This window comes from Chanodichthys erythropterus, chromosome 1, assembly GCF_024489055.1.
Source record: "Chanodichthys erythropterus isolate Z2021 chromosome 1, ASM2448905v1, whole genome shotgun sequence".
NCBI classification, from domain to species: domain Eukaryota; kingdom Metazoa; phylum Chordata; class Actinopteri; order Cypriniformes; family Xenocyprididae; genus Chanodichthys; species Chanodichthys erythropterus.
In genome coordinates, this window is record NC_090221.1 from 1,449,444 (window position 1) to 1,477,026 (window position 27,583).

The 27,583-nt window shown below is 36.4% G+C and overlaps 1 protein-coding gene across 1 annotated transcript; it reads left to right on the forward strand.

The window, feature by feature from the left end:
• Positions 1-10,510: 10,510 nt before the first annotated feature.
• On the forward strand, positions 10,511-21,457 carry trim105 (tripartite motif containing 105). Its single transcript, XM_067361355.1, has 7 exons — positions 10,511-10,607; positions 13,996-14,306; positions 14,932-15,027; positions 15,106-15,339; positions 15,649-15,668; positions 18,173-18,279; positions 19,682-21,457. Exons 2-7 carry the CDS (start codon positions 14,034-14,036, stop codon positions 20,236-20,238), a joined length of 1,287 nt encoding a protein of 428 aa, XP_067217456.1. The 5' UTR covers positions 10,511-10,607; positions 13,996-14,033; the 3' UTR covers positions 20,239-21,457.
• The last annotated feature ends 6,126 nt before the right edge of the window (positions 21,458-27,583 follow it).

Here is a 27,583-nt window from a genome sequence, read left to right on the forward strand (position 1 = left end):
AGAACATGTTTTTAAATTCTGAATTAAAGTTGTAATAATGGGGCAACCTGTCACTCACGTGAGATCCACCAATAGCAAACCACAACCAGCCAATCAATTCCCCACGGACAAAAATCAAGCCCCACCCTACATTTGTTCTTGTTTGCGAAGCAAATACGACACAATAGGGAGGAAAAGTCTAGCGCAACTTCCGTTTCATGACTTTAAGACATGTCAGGCATGTTATTTTCATGTTTCTAAAGCTTTCTGTATGTGATGGGGAAAATGAGAAGAATGGGATCAGAAAACAGCAGATTGTGTCTTGTCTAAAGTTAAATCAAGGCATCTTTGCGTCTAAAAACGTGAGACGCGGTGCTCAGGAATGAAAAAGGGGGAAACGCAGAGCACGAGGGTCTTGAGACGTGATGCAATAACGACAATAACGAACAAATAAAACAGTTGCAAAAGCTTGCAACGCTTGCCCCGCCTCTGAGTTCTTCTGATTGGTCCACTGTTTTGGAACTGACATTGATCAGAGGCGCTGCAAGTAAAAGTTGAAATTCTTTTAACGTGACACAGCTTCTTAAAGGGATAGTTCACCCAAAAATGAAAATTTGATGTTTATCTGCTTAGCCCCAGTGCATCCAAGATGTAGGTGACTTTTTTTCTTCAGTCGAACGCAAATTATGATTTTTAACTGCAACCGCTGCCGTCTGTCAGTCAAATAATAGCAGTAGATGGGAACTTCATCTATAAAGGTAAATAAAACTTGCATAGACAAATCAAAATTAAAACCTGCGGCTCGTGACGACACATTAATGTCCTAAGACACGAAACGATCGGTTGAATGGAGTTGGACATAGTGGTGTATTAGAGGTAAAAATTATATAAATATTGTTCGGTTTCTCGCACAAACCGATCGTTTCGTGTCTTAGGACATCAATGTGTCGTCACGAGCCGCAGGTTTTAATTTGGATTTGTCTATGGAAGTTTTTTCAACTCTTTTTGTTCAAGTTCCCAATCACTGCTATTATTTGACTGACAGACGGCAGCGGTTGCAGTTAAAATTCATAATTTGCGTTCGACTGAAGGAAAAAAGTCCTCTACATCTTGGATGCCCTGGGAGTAAGCAGATAAACATCAAATTTTCATTTTTGGGTGAACTATCCCTTTAAAAAACACTGCGCTCATGTACGAGGCGCTGTAAAAAACATGAGCGCAATGGTCAAACACATCCATCTAGTGGTGTTTACGTAGAAAAAAACAATGGAAAAGTAGCGCAGTGGAATAGAAAAATGCATTCTGCGTCTTTGCATCTAAACAGCACTCAGGAATGGTTTTTATAAAAGGGCAGGGCAGACGTCATGCAATAACGGCAATAACTAACAAATAAAACAGTTGCCACGCCAACTTGCTGTAAACAGAAGCTTGCAACGCTTGCCCCGCCTCCGAGTTCTTCTGATTGGGACGCTGTTTTGGAACTGACATTGATGAGCGGCGCTGCATGTGAAAGTTGAAATTCTTTAAACTTGACACGGCGTCTTAAAAAACGTGGTGCTCATGTGTGAGGCGCTGTAAAAAAAACATGAGCGCAATGGTCAAACACATCCGTCTAGTGGTGTTTGCATAGAAAAACAAAGGAAAAGTTGCACATTGGAATAGAAAAACACGTTCTGTGTGAAGGGCCCCTTACCAAGTTTGTGGTCTTCCCGCGGTTTCTTTAAAACTGTTGCCGTGGGTTGTTTAACATGACATGACATTTAGCCCCTGGAATGCAAATTTTACCGGGGGACCCCGCCTGAAACGCTAGTTTGGGCTAGTTTTGAGTAGCAATTGGGCAGGTTTTGTTGTGAAAACCTGGCAACCCTGCCCACACACCACTGCTCCTGTTATCAGATGGGTTTCGTTTGTAATTTTTGTGGCCAGATAACGGTGGACAGACTTACTCTAAACAGCCTTTACCAACAAGCAAACCTGCTTGAAGGTGATTATTAGTCAGTATATTAACAGTATATCTGCTTTTTAAACATTTAAAACCCAGAACTTCTTTTTATGCCACGTTTGTGTAGCAGGCTTGCTCTAAATGATTCTCTGATATTAGTGCATAAGGTAATGACCATCATTAAACTTAAATTAAAAAAAGACTGAAGTGTTCAAATAGTCGTTTGGAGCTACAGTATGTGGACTTTGTTTTAAGAACATATGAAATGGGGGGAAAAGGTTCACATTTCATTGCACATGTTCAATTATAAATGAACATCAGAGATCTCGTTCTCAGCATGAAGGTTTTTAGATGACATCTGAATGATGTCTTCCTTTCTTTTGTGTGCGCAGTCGGAGTGGAAGTGAGCGATGCTCCGGATGAGACACGCACACCTGATGAAATATGTAGCGTGCATGGTAAGTCGTAATATATAATTACAATACCGGGAGGCATATAACTGAGAGTTAGATAATGACATCATTAGACAAAAAAAGGAACAGCATTCATCTTTTCAGCTGAGATATCCACAGTTTACACAAACACAGCCATCTTTGTTATTTATTTTTTATCATGTTCAAATAAAGCTATTATTGAAAAATGACTATCTTGGTTTTGCTACCAGAATATTGAACCATATTTAATTACAAAAAGGTTAACGAGGCATTTTCCTGCTTATAAGAGATGGATAGAGCTTCATTAAAATCCAATTTACAGGCAGCTCAAAGCAAGACGATGCAGAGCTTTTTCCAAGAGCGATTTGAGCTCATGAGCACATTTAGAAGTGCCTATATTGTCATTTAAGCTGATTATATGACACAAACTGTATGGACAGCTTTTTGCTCAAGGGAAAATGAAAATTGCCAATAAAGACCTTGATATCTTAGGTCATTTAGAGACTGAACACTGTTCTAATGTGGTCTTCCCTTCACAAGAGATGACACAGTTCTTGCAGGACACTCCATCTTTCAGGGTGCATTGAGTTAAAAAAAAAAAGGAAACTAGGTTGTAACATTGTTTTTAGCTGATGGGTATATTTCTATTGTTCCTTACAAAAAAGTATTGCCTCCATTTGTTACTGAGCTGTGAAGGTGTGTACAAAAGGTTTTTGGCCATAAACAAAAATGCCTACTTTGCTTTATAATATAACCATTTTGGTACCAGGTTTAACCTTATAAAGTCAACATGAAAATGCATTCACATTCTACTTTTCTTTCCCAATATGTATTTACAAAAATATCAATCGGAAAAGTATGGAACATCAACTTTTCCGATTGATATTTTTGTAAATACATATTGGGAAAGAAAACTAGAATGTGAATGCATTTTCATGTTGACTTTATAAGGTTGAAAACAACTGCTGAAACAACTGCTAAAATATAGTCTAAATAGCTGTTTAACTATCAGTTAAAGGTACACTAAGTAATGTTTGTCTCTCTAGCAGTTAAAAACAAAACTGCATGCATTTAGCAGAATAACAAAGTTTTGGTTAGCTATATGGGTATTTATTGAAATGTTAGTTTCCTTATTATTCTTATTCTGCTATATGGTAAAAAGTGATGAAATTTGGCACACAGATAGAGGACAGTCTGAAATATTACCATAACAAATTTGGAGTCTCTACCTCAAACCCTCTAGCGCCACCAACAGTTTAAAAATTCACTCAAGTTTATGCTCATAACTTTTGACACCATTTTAATTTTTCTGAAAAATTTACTTTTTCCAATTCATCCTAGATTATTTGGCCAATTTGCATGAAATTTGGTATGTAGCATCTACTCACACTCCAGACAAAAAGTTATTAAAATATTTTTGATCAGCCAATCCGTTCTCGTATAGCGTGTCAACGAATTTGAAGGCGAGCACGCAAAAATGGATTTGATGCTGTATGTTCGCAATGATTTGATGTATTGAAACCAAATTTGGTATATGTCATTAAAGGCATGACTTGGGGGTACATGCACAGTATCATCACAGCGCCACCTACTGGTGCTGAGATAGGAAAAATTTATATTTTTGCTTATAACTTTTGAATGCCTTGTCCTAAAATCATGAGGATGATTAGATTCCTTGAGGCATGCCGAGTTGAATGATATCCAATTTTCTTTGGTCGGCCATTAGAATTTGTCATGAAATGCTGTGTTTTACGAATGCATGTGTTTTGATTCCTCAAGGCCATTCTGAGAGGACCTGTAAAGTTTTATGTCAATGCACCCTAGTGGTCAAAAGATGCATAGAACATATGAAAAATTCAACATATTGTCATTTAACTTACATCATTAGATTTGTTGGCTTATGCTGAGTCCTACGATACCAAATTTGCCATATTCTACCATACTTACTGTCCGCCATATTGAATTTTATTCAATGCTTTTTTGAACTCCTCCTACAAAATTTGTCCAATTTTTACAAAATTTGGTATGTAGCATCTACAGACACTCATGACAAAAAGTTATTAAAAGATCTTTGATAGACCCAACCCTTTTTTATACTGCATCAACCAATTTGACAGCGAGCACGCCAAAATGGATATGCGGCTGTATCTTTGCAAAAGTTTTGTGTATTGACATGAAATTTAGTACATGTCATCACAGGCATGTCTTGAGGATGCATGCAGAGTTTCGTCATAGCACCACCTACTGCTCAGAAGTTATAAACCATGTTATTATGTTATAAGCGATTTAACTGATGCAATTTAAACAACTTCATCCTAACCTCATGATCACAGATGTCCACAAATATTTCCTTTTCTGCCCTTAAGTGACCCCCTAATTGCTGCTTGCAGCTATATTTTAAATGAATATAATTCGTATATACTTTGGGGAGAACCCAATTTATCATTTTTCCCCACAAAAACCATCCCGACAGATCACAAATATAAACACTTATAACAGGCTTATAGTGAATCAGGGTAAGATAAAAACATTGATGATGTATTGACGTAATTTTGAACAAAAAAAAAGTTACATAGTGTACCTTTAATATAAAATGGCTAACACAGAAAATGTGGATTATAAAAGTAAACAAGGTCACTTTCGATTTCATGTTGACTTGTCTTAAGGACATTGTTAATTTACAGTAGGATGTGCTTCAGCATTTCTGTTCACGTCCTGCAGATTTTTTGAGTTTGTCCTCCCAAGACACATGCATGAATGCGAGACACTACTCATCAAAAGGTCATATCCCTTAAGACGCATGACCTTTCCTTTCAATGTTCATTCAAACTATGACAGTACAATCACTTGTTTCTGAAGGATTAAGACTAGAAAGAGGAATCTTATTACGTTTTCTCTCTACTGACTCCTTCTAGAAGGCATTGTGTCTATCAAATCAATCAAAGTGCTACAGTAATGAATATCAAACATTCTGAGATGAGAACACTTCAGAATAGCCACTGCTTTTTTGTTCTCTGCTCTACAGGGTCTGTTGATTGTGTCCTCGCGGTCCCTCGTGAATCAGCTTGACGGGCATTATGATGTTCTGCTGAGGATGCTGCTCCTCCTCCACATCAAGAGCTCCTGAAGCCCCATTAACTCATCGTGAAGAAGCTCTTTATGTGCCAGCTGATGCAATCGAATGTTCTATTATTGAGTCTCTTTAAAAGCAACATTGTAGGAACTGTATGTAATGTAAACAAGAACATTATCTAATGTAATTATCTCATTTAAATAATAAAAATAGTTTAGGAATTATATACTCTGTGGGTTTGGTAAACAAACAAAAAAAAAAACACTAAACTCAACAATCAATTAGGCTACCAATCAATTAGGCAACCAAGGCTGAGCAGAATTTAGGAATTCAGTTCATGAGTTGGAGTTTGAATTGAGTTGGCCGTATCCCACAGGATGCTGAATTGGAATGACAGGAAGAGGAATTTACTGAAGTGGAATGCAAAGAAATTCAATAATCACACACACACCCCACAGGAATTTCATTAAAGCTTTGGGACAAAACCAAGCGTGCCGCACAAGTCCTGAAAAGTGAAGTATTATTGTATGTATTGAATGTATTATTTTCTTTTAAATATTTTGTTTTTAGTTAGTTATTTGATGGCGCTATAAAAAACGTGATGATTGACGGCATCTCTGAGCGAAGTAGTCACCAATGGACTTTTTTCGGGAGGAGATTGGAGCTTTAACTTTATATATTTCCAAAACTGTTTATTTCACACCAATATAATGTTTTGTTCTACAGCAAACTGTACTAAACGATTCTGCGGGAGTGTGGGCGGGGCCTTATTAGCTCGCGACACATCATGCTGCGCAGACTCGGTCCCAAATCAGTACAAAACATCAGCGCCATATTGGGACATTCTTAGAACAGTTAATTAAAAACTAGTCTAATAATAAGCATATTAAGTGAATAATTCAATAACTTAAATATGTGGACATTTAACATTTAATTTAACATAATTACATTAAAGATGATTGAGAATATCTGTAGGGTATGTGCAAACACGTGTATAAACTAAGCTATCAGGCTAATCGCTTATCTGTATGCTATGCTAGTGCATAAGCTAACTAATACAGACATAAATGGTCATTATAAGGTAGTTAAAACAGTATTTATCATAACATAATTTTAGGAACTGTAATCAGGCGCTAAAGAGAGTACCTATTAAAAGCAATTTGAACCACTGGGATTGCTTAAGGAGTCCCAATTTGTCACTCAACCGGCTTCACTTTTCTACACTGGAAGAGAGTGGAGGTGCGTCGTACATATTTTGTTTTACAGTCTATGGACCTAATCACTTTATTCATTTTGACACATTATGCCATTTATCAACTAATTAGACACTGTATTTCTATAAACTAAGTGGAGTGTTGTCAAGATGCACACAAAAAAATGTAAATAATGATATTATTTACAGAAAAATATTTAACTATATTAATATTTCTTCAAATATGTAACAATAGACTATCAATATGTGAATTATACTGATGACTTTGGATTAAATCTGTGAAATGAATACCTTTAAATGAATGTTAATTTATTGCACAAAATAAAATATATTAACTAAGTAGGCTATGTTTTATGTAGGAGGCATTTAAAACCTTATTAGTATCATAATATATCATATGTTGATGTTAATTCGCATTAAAAAAATGAATGTTTTGTTAAAAACTAGCAATTTCTTTGCCATTTTAATTCTATTTTCGAATTCATATTCTGAATTGTGCACGATCCTCCTGATACAGACACCTGCCGCGTGCCATATTCAACTGAAATCCACATTTCTCCATCGTATTGAATATTATAAAACAATCCACTCACCTTATCTGTGAGATATCAGCCCTATAATAATAGACTGGATGAATGCTGTAAAGTTCGCGCATCCCCTCTGCGCGCGACACGCTATTGCACCTTCAGGATCAGCTTCATCCTCGGAAACAACACCGATGCATAGCGTACTGAATGCATATCCGTGGGAGAAAAAAAGCACTTTACTTTTTCAAAGCAAAGCAGCAGCGAGAGCAGATGTAGGCAAGTGAACTTTAGGTGTATGAGTGCTCCTGCATGCTGTGGGAGGATCGATCTGTCCATGCAATGTGACGCTTTTCAATACAGTGATCAAATCAAATCAGATATGACTGTCAGTGCGTTTGAGGAACATGGTTTGACAGCTGAATGGCATGCATAGCTCCATTTCAGTAATGCATCAGCCATCCATAATGAACTTCTAATTAATTAAAACACCTTCATATCATTCTGACAGTGTGAATAACTGAACCTGCATATATTGCAGTTAGTGATAGTTGTGATTTTGAATATCACTAAAACACTCTTGTTTCTTTCATATGCAAATGCACTGCTTCATAATAGCCCTTAAGTATGTTTGTGGTGTGGGGGAGTCAGGTGCTTGTTTCTGCAGGGGTTCTGACCCGATGCTGAGATCTTACTCACACCTGAGACACTGTGAAACAAACACACACCAAGATGTGTTACAGCCGTGCATCTGAATTGACCGTGAGGTTTCAGTATCATCACTAGGAGAATGTTAATTTATCTCTTTTCAAAACTGCATTTGATTTCTTAAAGGGACAGTTCATCTAAAAATGAGATTTCTGTCATTAATTACTCACCCTCATGTCGTTCCACGCTTGCAAGACTTTTGTTCATCTTCGGAACACAAATGAAGATATTTTTGATGAAATCGGAGAGCTTTCTGTCCCTCCATTGACAGGCTATGCAACTACCACTTTCAAGGCAGTAAAGACGGTTAAACCTCAATGTTATGAAGTGACACGAGTGCTTTGTTAGCACAAAAACACACAATTTACCACTTTATTTACAAAATATTAATCTCCAATGCACGTTCATGAGAACAGCATGACGCATGTGTGTTGTTCTGTTTTGTGTGAGATTAATATTTTGTAAAAAAAAGTTGTTTTCGCAAACAAAGCACTTGTGTCGCTTAATAACATTGAGGTTAAACCACTAGGAGTCACATGGAGTACTTTAATGATGTCTTTACTGCCTTGAAAGTGGTAGTTGCGTAGCCTGTCAATGGAGGGACAGAAAGCTCTCAGATTTCATCAAAAATATCTTAATTTGTGTTCTGAAGATGAACGAAGGCCTTACGGGTGTGTAATTAATGACAGAAATTTCATTTATGGGTGAACTAACAATTTAATTGCATGTAACATGTAAACTTTAGCCAATAACATCACTGAATTCTTCTAATCTACACCTTTTACTTCACTTACTTCACTTAAATCTATTTATTAAAAAGTCACAGACCTTTCTGAAACAGAAAACAATTAACATAAAAATGTGTCAACTTGTCTTGACCTGGCATTAATGAAAAATGCTCCTGGGTATTTTTGTTCCTAGAACAAAGTTCAACTCTTCAATTAAACTCTTTTTCATTCTGTCAGTGTGATTTTATTCTGCTCATTTGTTTATCCTGCAGCTATTAAAAAAATATGACAATTTTAATTTGGAGGACAGAATTCAGAAACACTTGAAAGGCTTGAAAACAGATAGACCTGTTTAAACAAACAAACACAACAAAAAACTGCTGATAAAGGCTAACTTGGACTTTTGACTGAAGAGTTAGTTAATTATTGAATTACAGATCTTGTGACTTCAGTCCTTATAAAAGTCTATAGTTTGATGATAATAGTGTGATATATTATACTCTGAATTTTGTGTAAAGGACTAGCACTTGGGTATCAAGTCATGAGGGATGATACAATGAAATTTAGGCTAGTCTATAGGGGAGAGTGGGGTAAGATGAGCCAGTGGGTAAGTTGACCCACCCCCTGTATCTTGGCGACCGTACCATTTTATAGTCATGTGACCATATATTTTAGAACCATCCGTCATTTCTGCCAGACTGTGAAAAGGAGAAGCACATGGGAGGAGTGGTCACTTATTTACTTTATAAACTGTCTTAGGCTTGTTAAAGTAAGATTTTAACAAAACAGATGTAACGGCTGTTTCATCAAAGCAAATTTGTCCTGGTCTAAAACTATTTATGATGCATATTGGTGATTTAGCAACGTATAAAACCATGCAAGCTAAATATTATTCTGAATTGATGAGCTACATTGTTTTTCCTAAAATGGCAGCTATGGGGCAACGTGAGCCAAAAGCTGTGGGGTAAATTGAGTAAATTGAGGTGTTTTAACTTACCCCACCATAAGGCACTGAATTTACGTTAAATCTGAAGTATAAAATGGTGTCATTTCAATGTAATATTACGCAACTGGTTTAATTAATATTTATTTTTCTAGTTTATTTGATAGGAACAGTGTACAAGTACACCAAACCCTTCTCTGATACGAACCAGATGATGTTTAATCGTTTATATCTTTCCACCTGTAGTCTCTAATGGCCGAACATGGTCGACATTGCAGAAAAACTTCCTTTTGACTAAAATATTTATTAGTTTCTGTGACATTATTCATTCTAATTTAGCTTTTATTTAATTTTACTCAACAAACTCTCTGTTTAGTCTGTGTTCAACATATTGTTTCAGAAATGCAAACAATTAAACATAATGAAATTTCAACTTAATTTCGTTGGTTTTATGTTGTTTAATTTAGCTTTAAAAAAAAAGAAATATTTGTAAAGGGAAATTTGATTATTAAATTAGTTTTTCAAATAGTTATTATCTTTAAAATTTCACATGGGTTTGATTCAGATTCAGTTGGTCAGTTTACACCCACCTACTGACTCGGCTCAACTTACCCCTAACCTGGGGTAAATTGAGCCAGAGGAACACTTTTTTTATAAGAAGCCATATTTTTAGAACCCTTCGTCATAGATGTATTATAATCATTTAAAATGATAGGAAACATCCTGAAATTACTTTAAATACTTTCATTGTACTTCTGCGACCCTTATCTTGAGGACCACATAAGTAAAATATGGCTCATCTTACCCCACTCTCCCCTAAGCTTATCGGTATGGAGTAACTTGCGAATTCACAAAACTGATGATATACATTTTAAAGTTTTAATTTCGTTCTCTCTATAATATTCCCATGTTTCTGATCCATCATGTGTTTAGCAGGAACACAGTCATAATGAAAGTGAACTGAAAGCACTTTCACACTCGACTGAACTACAGTCTGAACTGCAACACACAGATTTCACAGTCTCTCTGGGGCTTCACGGACAACTAAACCAAAGCAGACAGGGTAGGTTTTTCTGTTTATTTATTCAATAACAGAACATATTTTTGATATGTGCATCTTTATTTTCGTGTGATTAGAGTAACGTTAGTTGTTTTTAGCCGTGTAGCTAACTCACAGCAGGCTAATGTTTACATCCGAGAAACTGCAGCTTCTGCGCTTTAACTGCAGGATAGTTTAAGGATTTGCTTTAATAACATATACTTTGATATTATATAATGAAAAAGATTAAGTTTAAAGTTCGTAGGAGTTGTGAAAGACGAGTTATATGCAGTTAGTCGATAAATGTATTAGTTTCGGGAGCACTGAGCTGGTACAGCATAAGAAATTCACATTATTAAACTTATAGTTTGTGTCTAAAAGCCTTCGTTACTACAGTAAACCTGTGGTAACTTATTAAGCATTTGCTGCGACTGTTGGCAAACATTAACCATGGGTTATTGGACTCACTGTGGCGATATCATGTTTTCAGACGTCATGAATGTGATATAATCATAAATCACCATGAGATATATATATATATATATATATTTATATATATATTTATATATATATATATATATATATATATATATATATATATATATATATATATATATATATTTATATATATTTCTTTTTAAAGGACTTAATAATAAAAACAAAGATATGACATCCAAAATATGTAAGGTAGTACAACTAGATCTCTTTTATTGAATCCAAAACGTTTAATTATATTTTGCTACATATAAAAGATTGTCAAAAGGTTTAACCGTCCAAATACAGCCATTTCATTTGTGATTAAAATATCTTAAAATGAAATAAATGTATATATTTTCTATTCTGGCATGATTTTATAACATCATATATCAACATAGTGCAAAATGGTGTTAAAATTATGTGTAGAAGTCGTTGCTTTGTTATGAGAAAGAATGTCTGGAAAAATGAATTTTATTGATTATTCATTCGGAGTAAGAGATATAAAGGGACCATTTTGGATCGAGTCATGTGGTCAATATCATGTGACAGGATGTGACATCATTCAGATGCCTGAAGCAGAGTAACTAACTCTCTCTTAACTATTTGATAAATTCATGTTTTCACTTGATCATACGCATGTCCCGAAACATCAGGTCATTCGGTGCAACCGCTATAAAACATGGAAAATGTTGTAATATTTTAAAAACTTGTACTAAATATAAAATGTTTGATTGTCCTTTTGCTAGATATCAGCCTGTTAGCATTGATTGAAAATATCGTCATTCGGTGTAACCAAAAGTGTCATTCGGTAAAACCGAAATTTTAGTTAAACCAAATGAGTTTTTGGTGACAGATTTTGTAAAAAGAACAAAAGCAGTGTTAATTGATTATAAAAACCACATAATCTCATTGTTAACACTTAATAAAACTTCTAAATTAATTATATCTCCATTATAGTTTTTTTACACTTTTAAAAAACTTATTTGTCAATGACCCAATAATAAGAAAAGGACTATGGTATTTTGACAAACCATTGTACAGTTTTGTAAGAGGCACCAGCATCTCAGTATCTTTTTATCTTTGTATGCAAGCTGGTTTCACTTTCAGGGCATTAAAGATAATAGTTGTGGGAAGAAAAAATGGAAAACAGTGCACAAACTGCCTAAACTAGTCTTTCAAGTCACCTGATTTGACCTTTTTGAAATCATTTAACCATAGACTGGCTTATGAACACGAAAAGTAATGGTGCGTTCAAGTCATGTCGGAAAGATCGTATTTACGAGCAGAACCGACATGAACGCCACCATAATGTCGTAAATACCAGTGGGAAGCTCGTAATTTTCTTTAAGCTCCGATCTGTACGAGTTGGGGGCGTGTCAGTCAGAAACATAGCTAAATACCATACTTTCAGGTATTTAGCAGTGACATTGTCAGGCTTTTCTATTTACAACGAAGTAAGCTGATTCCCAGCAAAAAATATGATAGCATCACAGTATAAAAATGTATTATGTAACAATAAAGTTTACAATGGCTTCATAAATGAATTAAAAAACATAAAAAAGCAACATACAACTAATGCACACAAGTGTTATTTTGTGTAATTCATTTAGAGAAGGCACACCGCCATTATACTCCGAGGAAAGTGACTTGAACGCACCTACCGTCGTACACACGACTTCCCACCTCGTAAATACGAACTTCCCAAGAGGACTTGAACGCACCATAATACTGATTACTAAGGGTGTGACGATACACTTACCTCACGAGACAACATAACACTATTTCTAGGAAATCTTCAATGCCGAAATATATGACTGGAAAAATAGTCTTTTATTCAGTTGCAAATCACAAAATGCAAAACAATGCATTAATAATTCTGAAAAGTTTTAACTAATCTAGGGCTGTCACTAACGATTATTTTGGTAATCAAGTAAACGGTTGGTTATTTTGACGGTTAATCGAATAATCGGATCATTTTCATAGTAATGAAAATAGACCTAAACTTGAACAATAGCCTTTAAATTTACTTAAAATACATATAATAGACATTGACAAATAAGTTTTTTAAAAGTGTAAAAAAACTATAATGGAGATATAATTAATTTAGAAGTTTTATTAAGTGTTAACAATGAGATTATGTGGTTTTTATAATCAATTAACACTGATTTTGTCATTTTTTTACAAAATTTGTCACCAAAAAGTCATTCGGTTTAACCACAATTTCGGTTACACCAAATGACGATATTTTCAATCAATGCTAACAGGCTGATATCTAGCAAAAGGACAATCAAACATTTTATATTTAGTACAAGTTTTTGAAATATTACAACATTTTCCATGTTTTATAGCGGTTGTACCGAATGACCTGATGTTTCGGGACATGCGTATGATCAAGTGAAAACATGAATTTATCAAATAGTTAAGAGAGAGTTAGTTACTTTACTTCATGATCATGTGGTCCTTTGCAGGTGTCTGAATGATGTCACATGATATTGATCACATGACTTGATCCAAAATGGTCCCTTTATATCGACTTTTTCCGGACATTATTTCTCATAACAAAGCAACAACTTCTACACATAATTTTAATACAATTTTGCACTATGTTGATATAACAAAAATATTTAATTCAAATGGCCGTTTAATCTTTAAAAATTTGGCCACTTCATTGCGATAGAAATGCTACAGCCACGGTAATTTCTTAAACAAGAACATGTGGACATCAAACATGCAAACTCAGAGTGAAGGATTAAACTTTTCTTTTGAAATCATGATGAACAGTTCACATATTTAGACACATATTGATGTATTCTCCTGTGTTGGCGTAGGTTTATTCATGATTTACGTTACAAATCTTGTGAAATGGCACATGTTGTTTATGCATCTACCCCCTGGTGATCACTCTTCATTTCCGTTGTTACATGAACGGTGCCAGAAGTGAAAGTGAAACAAACAGCAAGAGATCTGCTCCATATGGCGACCAGCAGGAGTAAGACGAGTCTCAGAGAAGATCTGACATGTGCCATCTGCTTTGAGCTCTTCAAAGAGCCCGTGATGCTGGGCTGCATGCATCACTTCTGCAGGAGATGCATCGTGTCGTACTGGAAGACTGTCAGGAGTCCTGTGTCCTGCCCGCAGTGCAGACAAGAGTTTCCCAACAAAAGCTTTCAGACCAACTACTTAGTCGCCGGTCTGGTGGAGAAGGTCAGGGCCAGCTCCACGCCCGGATCCCTCAAGTATCTGGAGGTGGGTTTCTCTTCACAGTCAGGTGAAGGAAAGTCTCTTGACCGTCTTTCACTTTCAACTTCACGTTCCCACATCAGGAGAAGTAAAGAAACAAAGAGAGCATATCAGCGGTGTCAGCATTAAATGACAAGTTCTGTTTTTCCATAAACATTTCTTCAAAATGCCCTTCCTCATTTTTGAGATATAAAGGTCTGGAAAACCTCATAATTTTTTTTTGGGTTTGTTTGTTTGTTTGAAAAATCACAAGACTTAAAGTAATCGTGTCATGTGAGCTGTATAAATTTCCAACACACCATAAATGGACTTTGTATCATCTGATATTTCTTTTTGGATTATTTTAATTTCTTAAAAAAGCACAATGGCAATTGTGATTGCCTATTTTTTTGTTTAGTTTACTCACCAGACTTTAAATAAATGTTAACTTTGTAGTTCACAGTAGTCCTGTCTTAAAGTTGTATTAGTTATTGTTAAAAATCAATTTCCTGCTCTGTTGTTGACTGATGATTCCCAGTTAGATCAGAAAATGCAATTGTGGAAAGGGCTTGTCATTGTTCAGTGAATGTCTGTGAAAATCTGTTTTGATTTTCTCTAATACTGTCTGTGTTTACCAATTGCTCTTTTCTAGAAGCAATTAAAGGACCATCTAGAATCGCAGTGCTCCATGAAAGAGGCCTACGTCTCCATGATCCGTGAAGACAAAGACCAGATGGAGAAAATAAGAGTGAGTCTATCTTTAACAGAGAAAGATCACAATGTGACCCTTCCGGCAAACACACAACTCTCCCTCTCCTCCCCTCAGAAAATAGGAGCTGAGCTGCAGGGGCGAGTGCACGGCGACTTCCAGGCTCTGCATCACTTCCTGCGGGTGGAGGAGGAAGCCATGATGGAGGAGCTGAAGAGGGAGCAGGAGGAGCTGCTGCAGGGGCTGGAGCGACATCTGGAGGCCCTACAGGTGGCCATCAGAGACGTGGAGCAGAACATCAACACGCTACGACAGACGGCCAGCTGCGCAGACCAATTCGTACTTGTGGAGGTGATTATAATGATGCTTTCCATTTGCAATGCTGCTGCTGCATATCCATTTGTCAAAGAACTAATATTTGTAATATTAATGTCATATTTACACAAGAAACCAGAGTGCTGGTTGTCAGAATGAGTTATTAGTGAAGTGTGGCTACAGCCGAGTCTCATATATATTTCACACAACAGGAGAAAAATCGATTCTACAGTGATTTGAGCATGTGCTGTTAATTATCAGACAGATGGTTTGCTTTGGCTGTGCTCTTGCTGGCTTCTGTAGTCGAGTCAGTGAAATAACCTGTTCTGTTTCCTTCCTCCGCAGCTCCCAGAATTGAATTCCAGGTGAGTAGCAATTAAAAACTGCTTTTTATTTTTACCATTGTTTATATACCTAATCATTGTAAAATCTCTAATTCAAGTTGATTTGAGTAATTAAAATTAATACTAGTAGAATTTCACTGTTTTCTGTGTCAATTTTACTGCAAACCTATTTTTTTAACTATTTAAGATAACAAATATTAAAATATAGCTGCAAGCAACAATTAAGGGGCCAGGCACAACATAAGCAAACAAGAAAGCTAGCAGCAGACCAACAATGTCATAATGCTTATGATAGCAGCTGAGACAAAGGCGCTGCATGTCAATTTTGAAGTCAGTCAGATAAACGGTACTGTAGTTAGAGCCAATTTCATGTTTTGTTCAATTATAGCACCACCATTTTTTTTTTGTGTGTGTGCTTAGAGTGTCCAATTTGGTGAAAATATCTAATTTCATTTAGGAGTTACAGACATTTATATGAATGAACACTTAAAAAAAAATACCCACACCTGACTTTTTTTTGCCACTTACTATCAAAATTTTGACATTTGGCCATTAGTGTATAGCCAATGACCTATGCTTCCGAATTTCCTACAGTGGTTTCGTCTCGATCGGACTACGGTTTTGAAGGTATTGGCGAAAGTTGTTTTAATGTTAAATCACAATGTTGCACAAACCTAGACTCGGCAAGGAGTCAACCACATCCAAAGTTATAATCATGATAATAATTTTTTCACCACTAGGTGGCACTGGTCTTAAACTTCTCAGATGCCTTCAGGACACCGTGCCGATGACCTATACCAAGTTTCATAATGATACGTTCATGTATTCTTATAATACAGCGTTCAAAATTCAAAATGGCCGACGCCCAAAATGTCTGATATTGGAAAACTGGATATCATTTGACTCTGCATGCTGCCCCGAATCTAATGATTTTTGGACAAATTGTTTATAAGTTATAAGAAAAAATAGCCATTTATGTATCCCCAGACCAGTAGGTGGCGCTGCATGTGAGCGTGATTTTTTTTTTTTTTTCCCCAAACCAGTTAGCGGAAATCCCGCCCTGGAGCCGTTTCTAAACATTTCATTGGCCATGTCAATCACAATAACGATTGCCTACCCAACCCTGATCCCTAAACCTACCCATCACTGTAGCCTCGGCCAATGAAACTGGGATTTCCGCTGAACCGTTTGGGAAAAAAAATCCCGCTTGTGATGACGTACCAAGATATACAGCCTTGCATCTATCTTCGCAAGCGCTAGGTAAAATTAATTCTAAAACGTTTTGACAAAATGACTTGAATTACGTAACTTTTAGTGAAATTTGGACAGTTGGTGGCGCTAGAGGCATTCATTTAGAGACTCCAAAATCGGTTTGGTTAATTTTGGGACTGTCCTCTATCTGTGTGCCAAATTTCACAACTTTTTACCAAACGGTTCTATAGACTCGAGAGCGGAAGAAGAACACTAATGATTACAATTGGTGCTTACTCACCTTCGGCGCTTGGCCTCTAATTAAAGGAGTTAATTATAAATACTTCATCACCTTCAGCACCATCTTGTATATGTTACATATTACCACGCTTGTTTGTACAGTTTTAACCACTTCCCTTTTTTCTGTGCTTCTAATATGTAAAGCTGCTTTGAAACAATTACCAATTGTAAAAGCGCTATATAAATAAATTTGACTTGACTTGACTTGACTTCAAATAATAATCATTTGAATTAAAATCTGGCATTTTGAGTGGTATATAGTGCATTAGTGCCCACACACTTTTTTTTAGTAGTGCTGGTTCCAGAAGTATTTTTTCCATTTATTTCTCCCATAGGGATTTAAATATCATCTCCTCATCTACGAGGAGAATCATAACATTACAAAGTTTGATTTGATGCAAAAACGTATTTGAAAATCAAACAAAAATACAAAGGTACTTAACAGCTTTAGTGAGGGAAAGAACTACAATCCCATGAAGCATTGCGAACAACATAATCACATTAAAAATGGTAAAATATGAAACTACTCGTTTAAAAATGTTGATTAGATACAAGCATTTTAAGTGCGTTTTGCTTGTTTTCGACTCTCTGATTGGTGGAATTTTCAGTACAGCATCATGGGAAATGTAGTTTTCCCACCACAAATTCCGCTGTTAAATATGATTATTTTAAAAATAGGGCTTCAACAGAAGCAAATATCATTGATTAACAACCCAATATCTCACAGAAACTAACTGTTTAAATTATCATAGTTTCCCTACAGAGAAAATAAATGCCATTTTTACTTCCAGAACTCGACTGTTGTGCTCTATTGAGCGTATTCTTTCTAACTCAAACACTTCTGATTGGTCGCCGTGTTCACGCTCACAACAGACACGTCTGTGATTGGTCAAAGCTTCACAAAACAGTACACAAATAGGGTACTGAACTGACTTGAGAATGTGATTTATGGAGCATGTCTTATGGAGGAGTCTTCCATCTTACTGTTCTCTACAAAACTGTCTGTATTATTATTAAAACCCTGATATCTCCAGATCGCCTCTGCAAGAGCTGAAGATCAACCTGAATACTTTCAGAAGCAAACGCATTGCTCCTCTTCAGTACACTATGTGGAGAAAAATGTTTCAACATTTGAATCCAGGTAATTATCCACCATATACTTAATCAGCAGTGACTACATGATGTTTAATATTTGTGAACTCAGTATAGGAGGCACAGAATCGGAGGAATGGCTGTAACAGATGGTGTTGTAGCGACTGTATGAACCCCGCAGGATTCAGTGATTTGTTGAAGCAGCCTTCACAGCTTTTCGTTTACATAAAAATGTAGGGTTACACCCTTATCAGGAAATGATGAAAATCTGCAGTCGTCTGACTGACTGTTCCACTGATTTCAGTGTGTTTCCGTCTGTCAGAGTTTTAAAATTCACACATCAGTATAAAACGATTGTAGTTACTGGTATATTTCATACTTTTTTTATAGCACATATCTGTATACAGATTTCACTGTGATTCTGGATCATTTTATTGAAGGAAATCTAAATTTTGGTTTTGAGGATTTTAGTCCATATCTGTGAGGTAAATTATGCTTGTGTACTCTTAAAGGGCTCCTTGATTATGATTTGACTTTTTAACTTTAGTTAGTGTGTAATGTTGCTGTTTGAGCATAAACAACATCTGCAAAGTTACGACACTCAAAGTTCAATGCAAAGGAGATATTTTCTTTTACAAAAATCGCTTTTTAAACGGCTGGTAGGGATTACAACAAGCTTCTTCCTGAATGATTCATGGCTGTCAATAATATAACTAGCAATAGTACGTTGCAAATCATGGTTCACAACTGACATAAACCTAATTAAAGGTTATTAATATGATTGATATGTTCACATACAGTATGTCGCTCAAGTCTTCAATTAGTCCTTCGATAAGAATGATGAAAATGATGATTAATGACCTGTGGTTCAGTGAATAAGTGAAGAAACACTACAGCCAGTTCATTAACCAGTTTTGAACATCATAGAAAGTCAGTGGAGAAAAGCCCCGCCCACAAATGATGGGATTGGTCACATTTGTAATGTAGGAAATGGGCGTTTTTGAGATTCACTGCAGTTTTAAGGAGAAAATACTCAGCAATGGTGTTAACTAATAAATTTGCATATGGATTGTCTTAAAGTATATTAAAAACACCATATAGATGTTAAACAACATTAAACACTTGATTTTCACCACACTTTCAAGATCTGAGGTAAATGATCAATTGTTGCTTTCATTAAGGCTTTTAAAGTCACTCAAAAATGATATTCGAACCATTTTAATATAGTAAAAAACACATAAGTGCTTGAGATCAGGACAAAGACACTGATTAATATGGAAAAGACACCTGGTTTGATCGCAACACCATTCATGCTGTGTGTTTTGTGTTGCATTTAACCAGCGAGGGCAAGTTGAGCAGAAGAATGAAGGCAATCAAGAACCATTGACGAAGAATTTAATTTTCTACCTTAAATGTTTGAAAATCAATGCAAGTGTGTCTTTTCTTCCCAGGCCCAGCACCGTTGATATTTGATGAGGACACGGCTCATCCCAGTCTACAGCTTTCCAGGAACAAAACCCAAGTGATTGAGAGTGATAAAATGATCGGTTACACGTGCGACGCCAAGCGCTTCCTCCAGTGTGTCAACATTCTTGCGACGGAGGGCTTCCAGTCAGGCAGACATTACTGGGAGGTGAATGTGAGTAACAACCCTAAATGGGATCTGGGTGTTGCTCTGGAGTCAGTCAACCGTCGGGTCCGAGTCAAGCTGTGTCCGGAGAACGGGTACTGGACCCTGCGGCTGCGGAATGGCAGTCGGTACTCGGCCGGCACGCAGCCCTGGACGCCGCTGACCGTGACCGGCTTACCCGGCAGGATTGGGGTTTTCCTGGATTGTGAGGAAAGGAAAGTGTCTTTTTATAATGCGGATAACATGGCACTGCTATATTCCTTCTCCAGTGGGCCGAGAGGAAAAGCATTCCCCTTTTTCAGCACGTGCCTCAGTGAACGCGGTCAGAAAGCCCAGGCCATCCGCATCCTGCACTTCCCCTTTGAGTGGGAGATGTAAAACATGTTTGAGAGCCTGCAGGCTAGAATGAGCCTCTGATTTTTACAGGTTTTCCATGAACACTTTTCATCACTTTACATGCACTGGGGCCGTGCAGCTCTCATGACGCTAATCAGAAGGACCACAGACGATTCTGAATTGGTTTTTGTGCCAGATGTTGATCCTAGAGACCTGATTTTGCATGACTTTACATGTTGATTAATAAAAGAAACATCATCTGGATTTTTTTTTTTTTTTTTTTTAGCTTTTTAATTTTATTTACCGTTTTTGAATTTAATTTCATAGAATCTTTATTTTATATTTATAGAATTAAATGAGGCTAATGTCTCACAAATGCTGCAAAAATTCTTTTGGCCTGTCTGGCTGTTTTATTTTATTTTATTTTATTTTATTTTATTTTATTTTATTCAGACAAAATTCTATAGCCTGTCGAGTAAGAAAGTGCTTTACTATTTTATTTTATTTATTTTATTTTATTTTATTTTATTTTATTTTATTTTATTTTATTTTATTTTATTTTATTTTATTTTATTTTATTTTATTCAGACAAAATTCTATAGCCTGTCGAGTAAGAAAGTGCTTTACTATTTTATTTTATTTTATTTTATTTTATTTTATTTTATTTTATTTTATTCAGAAAAAATCTTTAGCCTGTCTGGTAAGCAAGTGTTTTTATTTTATTTTATTTTATTTTATTTTATTTTATTTTATTTTATTTTATTTTATTTTATTTTATTTTATTTTATTTTATTTTATTTTATTTTATTCAGAAAAATTCTTTAGCCTACCTGGTAAGCAAGTGCTTTTATTTTATTTTATTTTATTTTATTTTATTTTATTTTATTTTATTTTATTTTATTTTATTTTATTTTATTTTATTTTATTTTATTTTATACAGACAAAATTCTTTAGCCTACCTGGTAAGCAAGTGCTTTTATTTTATTTTATTTTATTTATTTTATTTTATTTTATACAGACAAAATTCTTTAGCCTGTCTGGTAAGGAAGTGCTTTTATTTTATTTTATTTTTTCCGCCAACATTTTTTTCTTCCTCTTTCTTGGGAATTAGAAATGCTGAAGAAATGGTAAGTTAAACTGTAAGATGTAAATCAGTGCAGCCTTTTATCTGATTCTGCAGAAATATCACCACAGCATTCTGTGACATGCATATTGCTCAATATTCTTTTCATCGTTGCCTTTATAGATATGTACAGAAGGTAATTATAGATATTACATAGAAACTAATTAAAATACTTTGTTCTTTCCAGTGGGTTGTCCAGTCGTTTTCCCTTTCATCATTGAAAAATTGCGCATGCCTCTGATTCCTGCTACATCAATAGTCAGCGTTGGTTTTCTCTGTAGTCTGTGTAGCTGGTTCTGTCCATCATTGTGTCAAGGCAGGAAGATGTTTAGTTCTGATGAATGTCTCGCTCTTCCTTCCTCTGTAATGCAAAACAAGCACCCTGTTCTGTTATTCAGGCACCTTGATATGAATGCATATCCGTTGCACAGCATATAAAACTTGCATGCCACAACGCAACATTCACCTGCAATTACATCTCATATTTAAATTGGAAGGGTGAACAAATGCAGTTAGTTCATAAAGTGTGTGTGTTTGGGGGGGATCGGGTGGGGTGGCATCCCGGATGCAGAAAATAGTAAGGATGGGGCTGCCATTATCTGTCGGAGCAGGCAAAGTGCATCGACATCCTCTTTCCTCCTGCCTCCTGCAAGGGGTCACACAAACAGAATAAGAGTCCGGCTGCCCTCAAACTACATTATTGCTGCCTTGGGACTGGGCTTCGGGGGTGTTTCGGCTGCTGGAAATAAGAGTCAGTGTTCAGCCCTCCTCCACAGGGTCAGGTTGCCTTTAAACACACTGAACAGCCATGATTTAAACAGCCTATTAACATTCCAGCCCTCTGACTGAAGTGGCCGTTGCTTTCCTTTCTAAAGTTGGACATGTTTGTTTAGTAAAGTGTATAGTGTAGTGAAATAAAGTTGACACATTTCAATGGATTTTAGACACACTACTAACTACAAGTAACTTTGCAACTACAAGTCACTGCAAAAAATGCTTTTTTACTAAGTATTTTTGTCTTTTTTCAAGTCCAAATATCTAAAAATTCTTAAATCCAGATGTTTTACTAGATACATAAAATGACATAAGATATCTATATCTATCTATATATAATATATAATTTTTTTTTTTTTTTTTTTTCTGGAAAGAAAAATCTAAATTAAGTGAATTAAGTGAGAAATAATCTTAATCCAAATTGAAAACAAGATTATAGATCTCATTTTTGGTTTGAAATAAGATTATTTTGCTTATCCCATTGGCAGATTAGTTAGCTTGTTTTAAGAAAAAAAACTCACTTAATTTTGACTCATTTTTCCTGAAAACAAGAAAATAAGTTTTACTTGTGTAGAAAATGCTTCATGATCTAAGAACTTTAAGATATTTTGACTAGAAACAAGACAAAAACTCTTAAGAACAGAATTTTTTGCTGTGATTATTTTCTTACACCATTGGCAGATAATTTTGCTTATTTTAAGAGGTATTTTGCTTTTTTTCCAAAAAACAAGAAAAAAATATCTTATGTCATTTTACTTATCTATTAAAAACATCTGGGTTTAAGAACTTTTTAGACTTTGCAACGACATTACAATTACAAGTAACTTTGCAACTACAAGCAAAAACTATATATACAGAAAGACGGTTCACTCCTATTAGTTATGAATGGGAGAAACTGCAACGCACAATATGACAGAATACATCCCACTTTCTAAGTAAAAGAGCCAAACACTGATTGGTAAAGTCATTGTGTCACTGCAGCTGCCGTTAGAAGATCCGGTTCCCATAGAAACCCGAGACTCTCGCTTAGGGCTGCACAGAAAATTAAGCTTTTTTTTTAATGCCATTTGAGCATAAGAAACAACATTTATGGGACAGTTCATGTCAGATTTTGTTGCTGATTTGAAATATTTAATTGTAAATTCACCAAGCTTTTGAGAGTTCAGGATTTCCCCATTCAAATAAATAGGACTTGGTCTTGGATGCCCAAAATAGCTGCCCGGAGGTGTTGCAAATATGGCTGCTAAGTGAACAGATTTTCCTTGAAAGGGACTTTGCTACAAGTCACTTTGCAACTACAAGTAACTTTGCAATTACATTTGCAACTACAATTAACTTTGCCACTATATTTGAAACTACAAGTAAAGTAACTGCAACTACATTGCAACTACAAGTAACTTTGCAACTACAAGTAAATTAACCGCAACTACATTGCAACTACAAGTAACTTTGCGACTACATTTGCAACTACAAGTAAATTAACCGCAACTAAAAGTAACTTTGCGACTACATTTACAACTACTTTAACTGCAACTACATTGCAACAACAAGTAACTTTGCGACTACATTTGCAACTACAAGTAACTGCAACTACATTGCAACAAGTAACTGCGACTACATTGCAACAACAAGTAACTTTGCAACTACAAGTAACTGCAACTACATTGCAACAACAAGTAACTGTGACTACATTTGCAACTACAAGTAACTTTGCGACTACATTTGCAACTACAAGTAACTGCAACTACATTGCAACAAGTAACTGCGACTACATTGCAACAACAAGTAACTTTGCAACTACAAGTAACTGCAACTACATTGTAACAACAAGTAACTGCGACTACATTTGCAACTACAAGTAACTTTGCGACTACATTTGCAACTACAAGTAACTGCAACTACATTGCAACAACAAGTAACTTTGCGACTACATTTGCAACTACAAGTAATTTTTCAACTACATTTGCAACTACAAGTAAATTAACCGCAACTACATTGCAACTACAAGTAACTTGGCAACTTACAGTATCTTTAGACTCTAGACTGTTAGGTTAGTCAGTGGAATGTGTGTTGGGGAGCATCAAAAAAAGTGTAACTTACGTTTGTACTATAATGTTTTTATCTAGATGTTGAACATGAGTGTATAATAAAGACATTAATCAAATACAGCCTCTCAATATTATCATAGGTTACTGAAAGTCTAATTTTCTTTAGTCCACAAATGGTGTCGCACTAAAGTGGAAAAGTGTGCATTTGCCATTAAACTGAAGCTCCACAGTTCATCTGACCACCGAGCTCATAACTGCTGCGATGTCTGTAAATGTATGCAGGCCATTCATTGGGTTGTATCTTGTTCTTGGCAGTGTTGTTAGTTCCTGGTGGCGAGTGACATGCTCTCATTTCCTTCTGATGAGCGGGAGAGCGGAGTAATGTGTTTCCTGACCCCAGGATGTGGAAGAAGAAACCGTGGCACTTCAAGGTCTAGTCCTTGAGCTGGACTATAGAGAACACGGCAAGAGGAAATGCTGCACTTTTCATGTGGATACCGGAAAAGGTCAATAATAATAATAATAATTGTCAGTACTTTTGATAGCTCTGTTTGGTAGTTTAGTGACGACCCAGCACAATACAGCCTGTAAGTCTGGATCATTATTTTACTTCACACAGTTTTGTTCATGGGTTGTCAAAGCAACACATTGACATTTCTCTATAATGGGTTTATAGCGTCTCCCAAGTGACAGATGGTTCATATTTAAGTCCTGTAGAGTTTGATTGCACGTGCAAACTTTAATGTCAGTAACTAAAAGTTAAAGCGCATACTGATTTTGCTATCTCACTTCTTCCCTGCTGTCAATGTGTCTATCAGAACAGACCTGCCGTCTATTTTTGGATTGCGACCCGCCAGCTAAGAGCTGCTGTTAAAAGCATTGAGTCATAACTACTAACTGCAACCTGTTCGAGTACACAATCTGCATTCAAAGAGAAATCAAGGCTTATTTATTTGCTGTTTACCATATTTTTCCATCCAAAGCATCTTAAAACACTTAAACTATACAGGAACGATCCCTCTGGAGTGATGCAGGGTTAAATGTTCTGCTGAAGGGAGTAACGATAGTGGAATAGAATTTTTCTAATGTCATTTTGTTCATATAGAAACACCCGTCTGCCAGTCATGAATACAACTGTTAAAGATTCATTAGCCAGTGGCGTAGTGTTTGTACACGTGCCAGGTAACATTATGACTGAAGAATCCCCTGACCCTTCATAACATTCACACTAATGAACGCTTCAAGAGCCAAATCAAACATAAAGCATGCCTGTGAAAACACACACACACACACACACACACACACACACTTGCTGCCCGTCCCTGCACTCTAAAAAGTGCTGGGTTAAAAACAACTCAAGTTGGGTTGAAAAAGGACAAACTTAGTGATTGGTTTGTTTTAACCCAGCGGTTGGGTTAAATGTTTGATCAACATGCTGGGTAGTTTCATTTAACTCAACTATTGTTTAAAAATGACTATATGGCCGGATTAAAATTAACCCAAAATATGTTGGAAATTAAAAATCAGACATAATTACTAGAGGCAATAATAATATTTAAAAGGTGAACATTTATGAATAAGAAATATAATGTTTATTGTTTAATTATTACTCATTAAACGTATTAATAAATGTTCATTTATTAAACATATTAATTTCCAACATATTTTGGGTTAATTGTATGCAAGAAATACATCAAAACAACCCAATCGCTGGGTTAAAACATCCCAGTTGCTGGGTTAAAACAGCCCAATCGCTGGGTTGAAACAACCCAATCGCTAGGTTAAAACAGCCCATTTGCTGGGTTAAAACATCCCAGTCGCTGGGTTAAAACAACCCAATCGCTGGGTTAAAACAACCCAATCGCTGTGTTAAAACAGCCCATTTGCTGGGTTAAAACAACCCAATCGCTGTGTTAAAACAACCCAATCGCTGGGTTAAAACATCCCAGTTGCTGGGTTAAAACAGCCCAATCGCTGGGTTAAAACAACCCAATCGCTAGGTTAAAACAGCCCATTTGCTGGGTTAAAACAACCCAATCGCTGGGTTAAAACATCCCAATCGCTGTGTTAAAACAGCCCATTTGCTGGGTTAAAACATCCCAGTCGCTGGGTTAAAACAACCCAATCGCTGGGTTAAAACATCCCAATCGCTAAGTTAAAACAGCCCATTCGCTGGGTTACAACAACACAATCGCTGGGTTAAAACATCCCAATCGCTGGGTTAAAACAGCCCATTCGCTGGGTTACAACAACACAATTGCTGGGTTAAAACATCCCAATCGCTGGGTTAAAACAGCCCATTCGCTGGGTTACAACAACACAATCGCTGGGTTAAAACATCCCAATCACTGGGTTAAAACAACGCAATCGCTGGATTAAAACAGCCCATTCACTCGGTTACAACAACCCAATCGCTGAGTTAAAACATCCCAATCGCTGGGTTAAAACAACCCAATCGCTGGGTTAAAACATCCCAATCGCTGGGTTAAAACAGCCCATTCGCTGGGTTACAACAACACAATCGCTGGGTTAAAACATCCCAATCGCTGGGTTAAAACAGCCCATTCGCTGGGTTAAAACAGCCCATTCGCTGGGTTACAACAACACAATCGCTGGGTTAAAACAACCCAATCGCTGGGTTAAAACATCCCAATCGCTGGGTTAAAACAGCCCATTCGCTGGGTTACAACAACACAATCGCTGGGTTAAAACATCCCAATCGCTGGGTTAAAACATCCCAATCGCTGGGTTAAAACAACCCAATCGCTGGGTTAAAACATCCCAATCGCTGTGTTAAAACAGCCCATTTGCTGGGTTAAAACATCCCAGTCGCTGGGTTAAAACAACCCAATCGCTGGGTTAAAACATCCCAATCGCTAAGTTAAAACAGCCCATTCGCTGGGTTACAACAACACAATCGCTGGGTTAAAACATCCCAATCGCTGGGTTAAAACAACCCATTCGCTGGGTTACAACAACCCAATCGCTGGGTTAAAACATCCCAATCGCTGGGTTAAAACATCCCAGTCGCTGGGTTAAAACATCCCAATCACTGGGTTAAAACAACGCAATCGCTGGATTAAAACAGCCCATTCACTCGGTTACAACAACCCAATCGCTGAGTTAAAACATCCCAATCGCTGGGTTAAAACAACCCAATCGCTGGGTTAAAACAGCCCATTCGCTGGGTTACAACAACACAATCGCTGGGTTAAAACAACCCAATCGCTGGGTTAAAACATCCCAATCGCTGGGTTAAAACAGCCCATTCGCTGGGTTACAACAACACAATCGCTGGGTTAAAACATCCCAATCGCTGGGTTAAAACATCCCAATCGCTGGGTTAAAACAACCCAATCGCTGGGTTAAAACATCCCAATCGCTGGGTTAAAACAGCCCATTCGCTGGGTTACAACAACACAATTGCTGGGTTAAAACATCC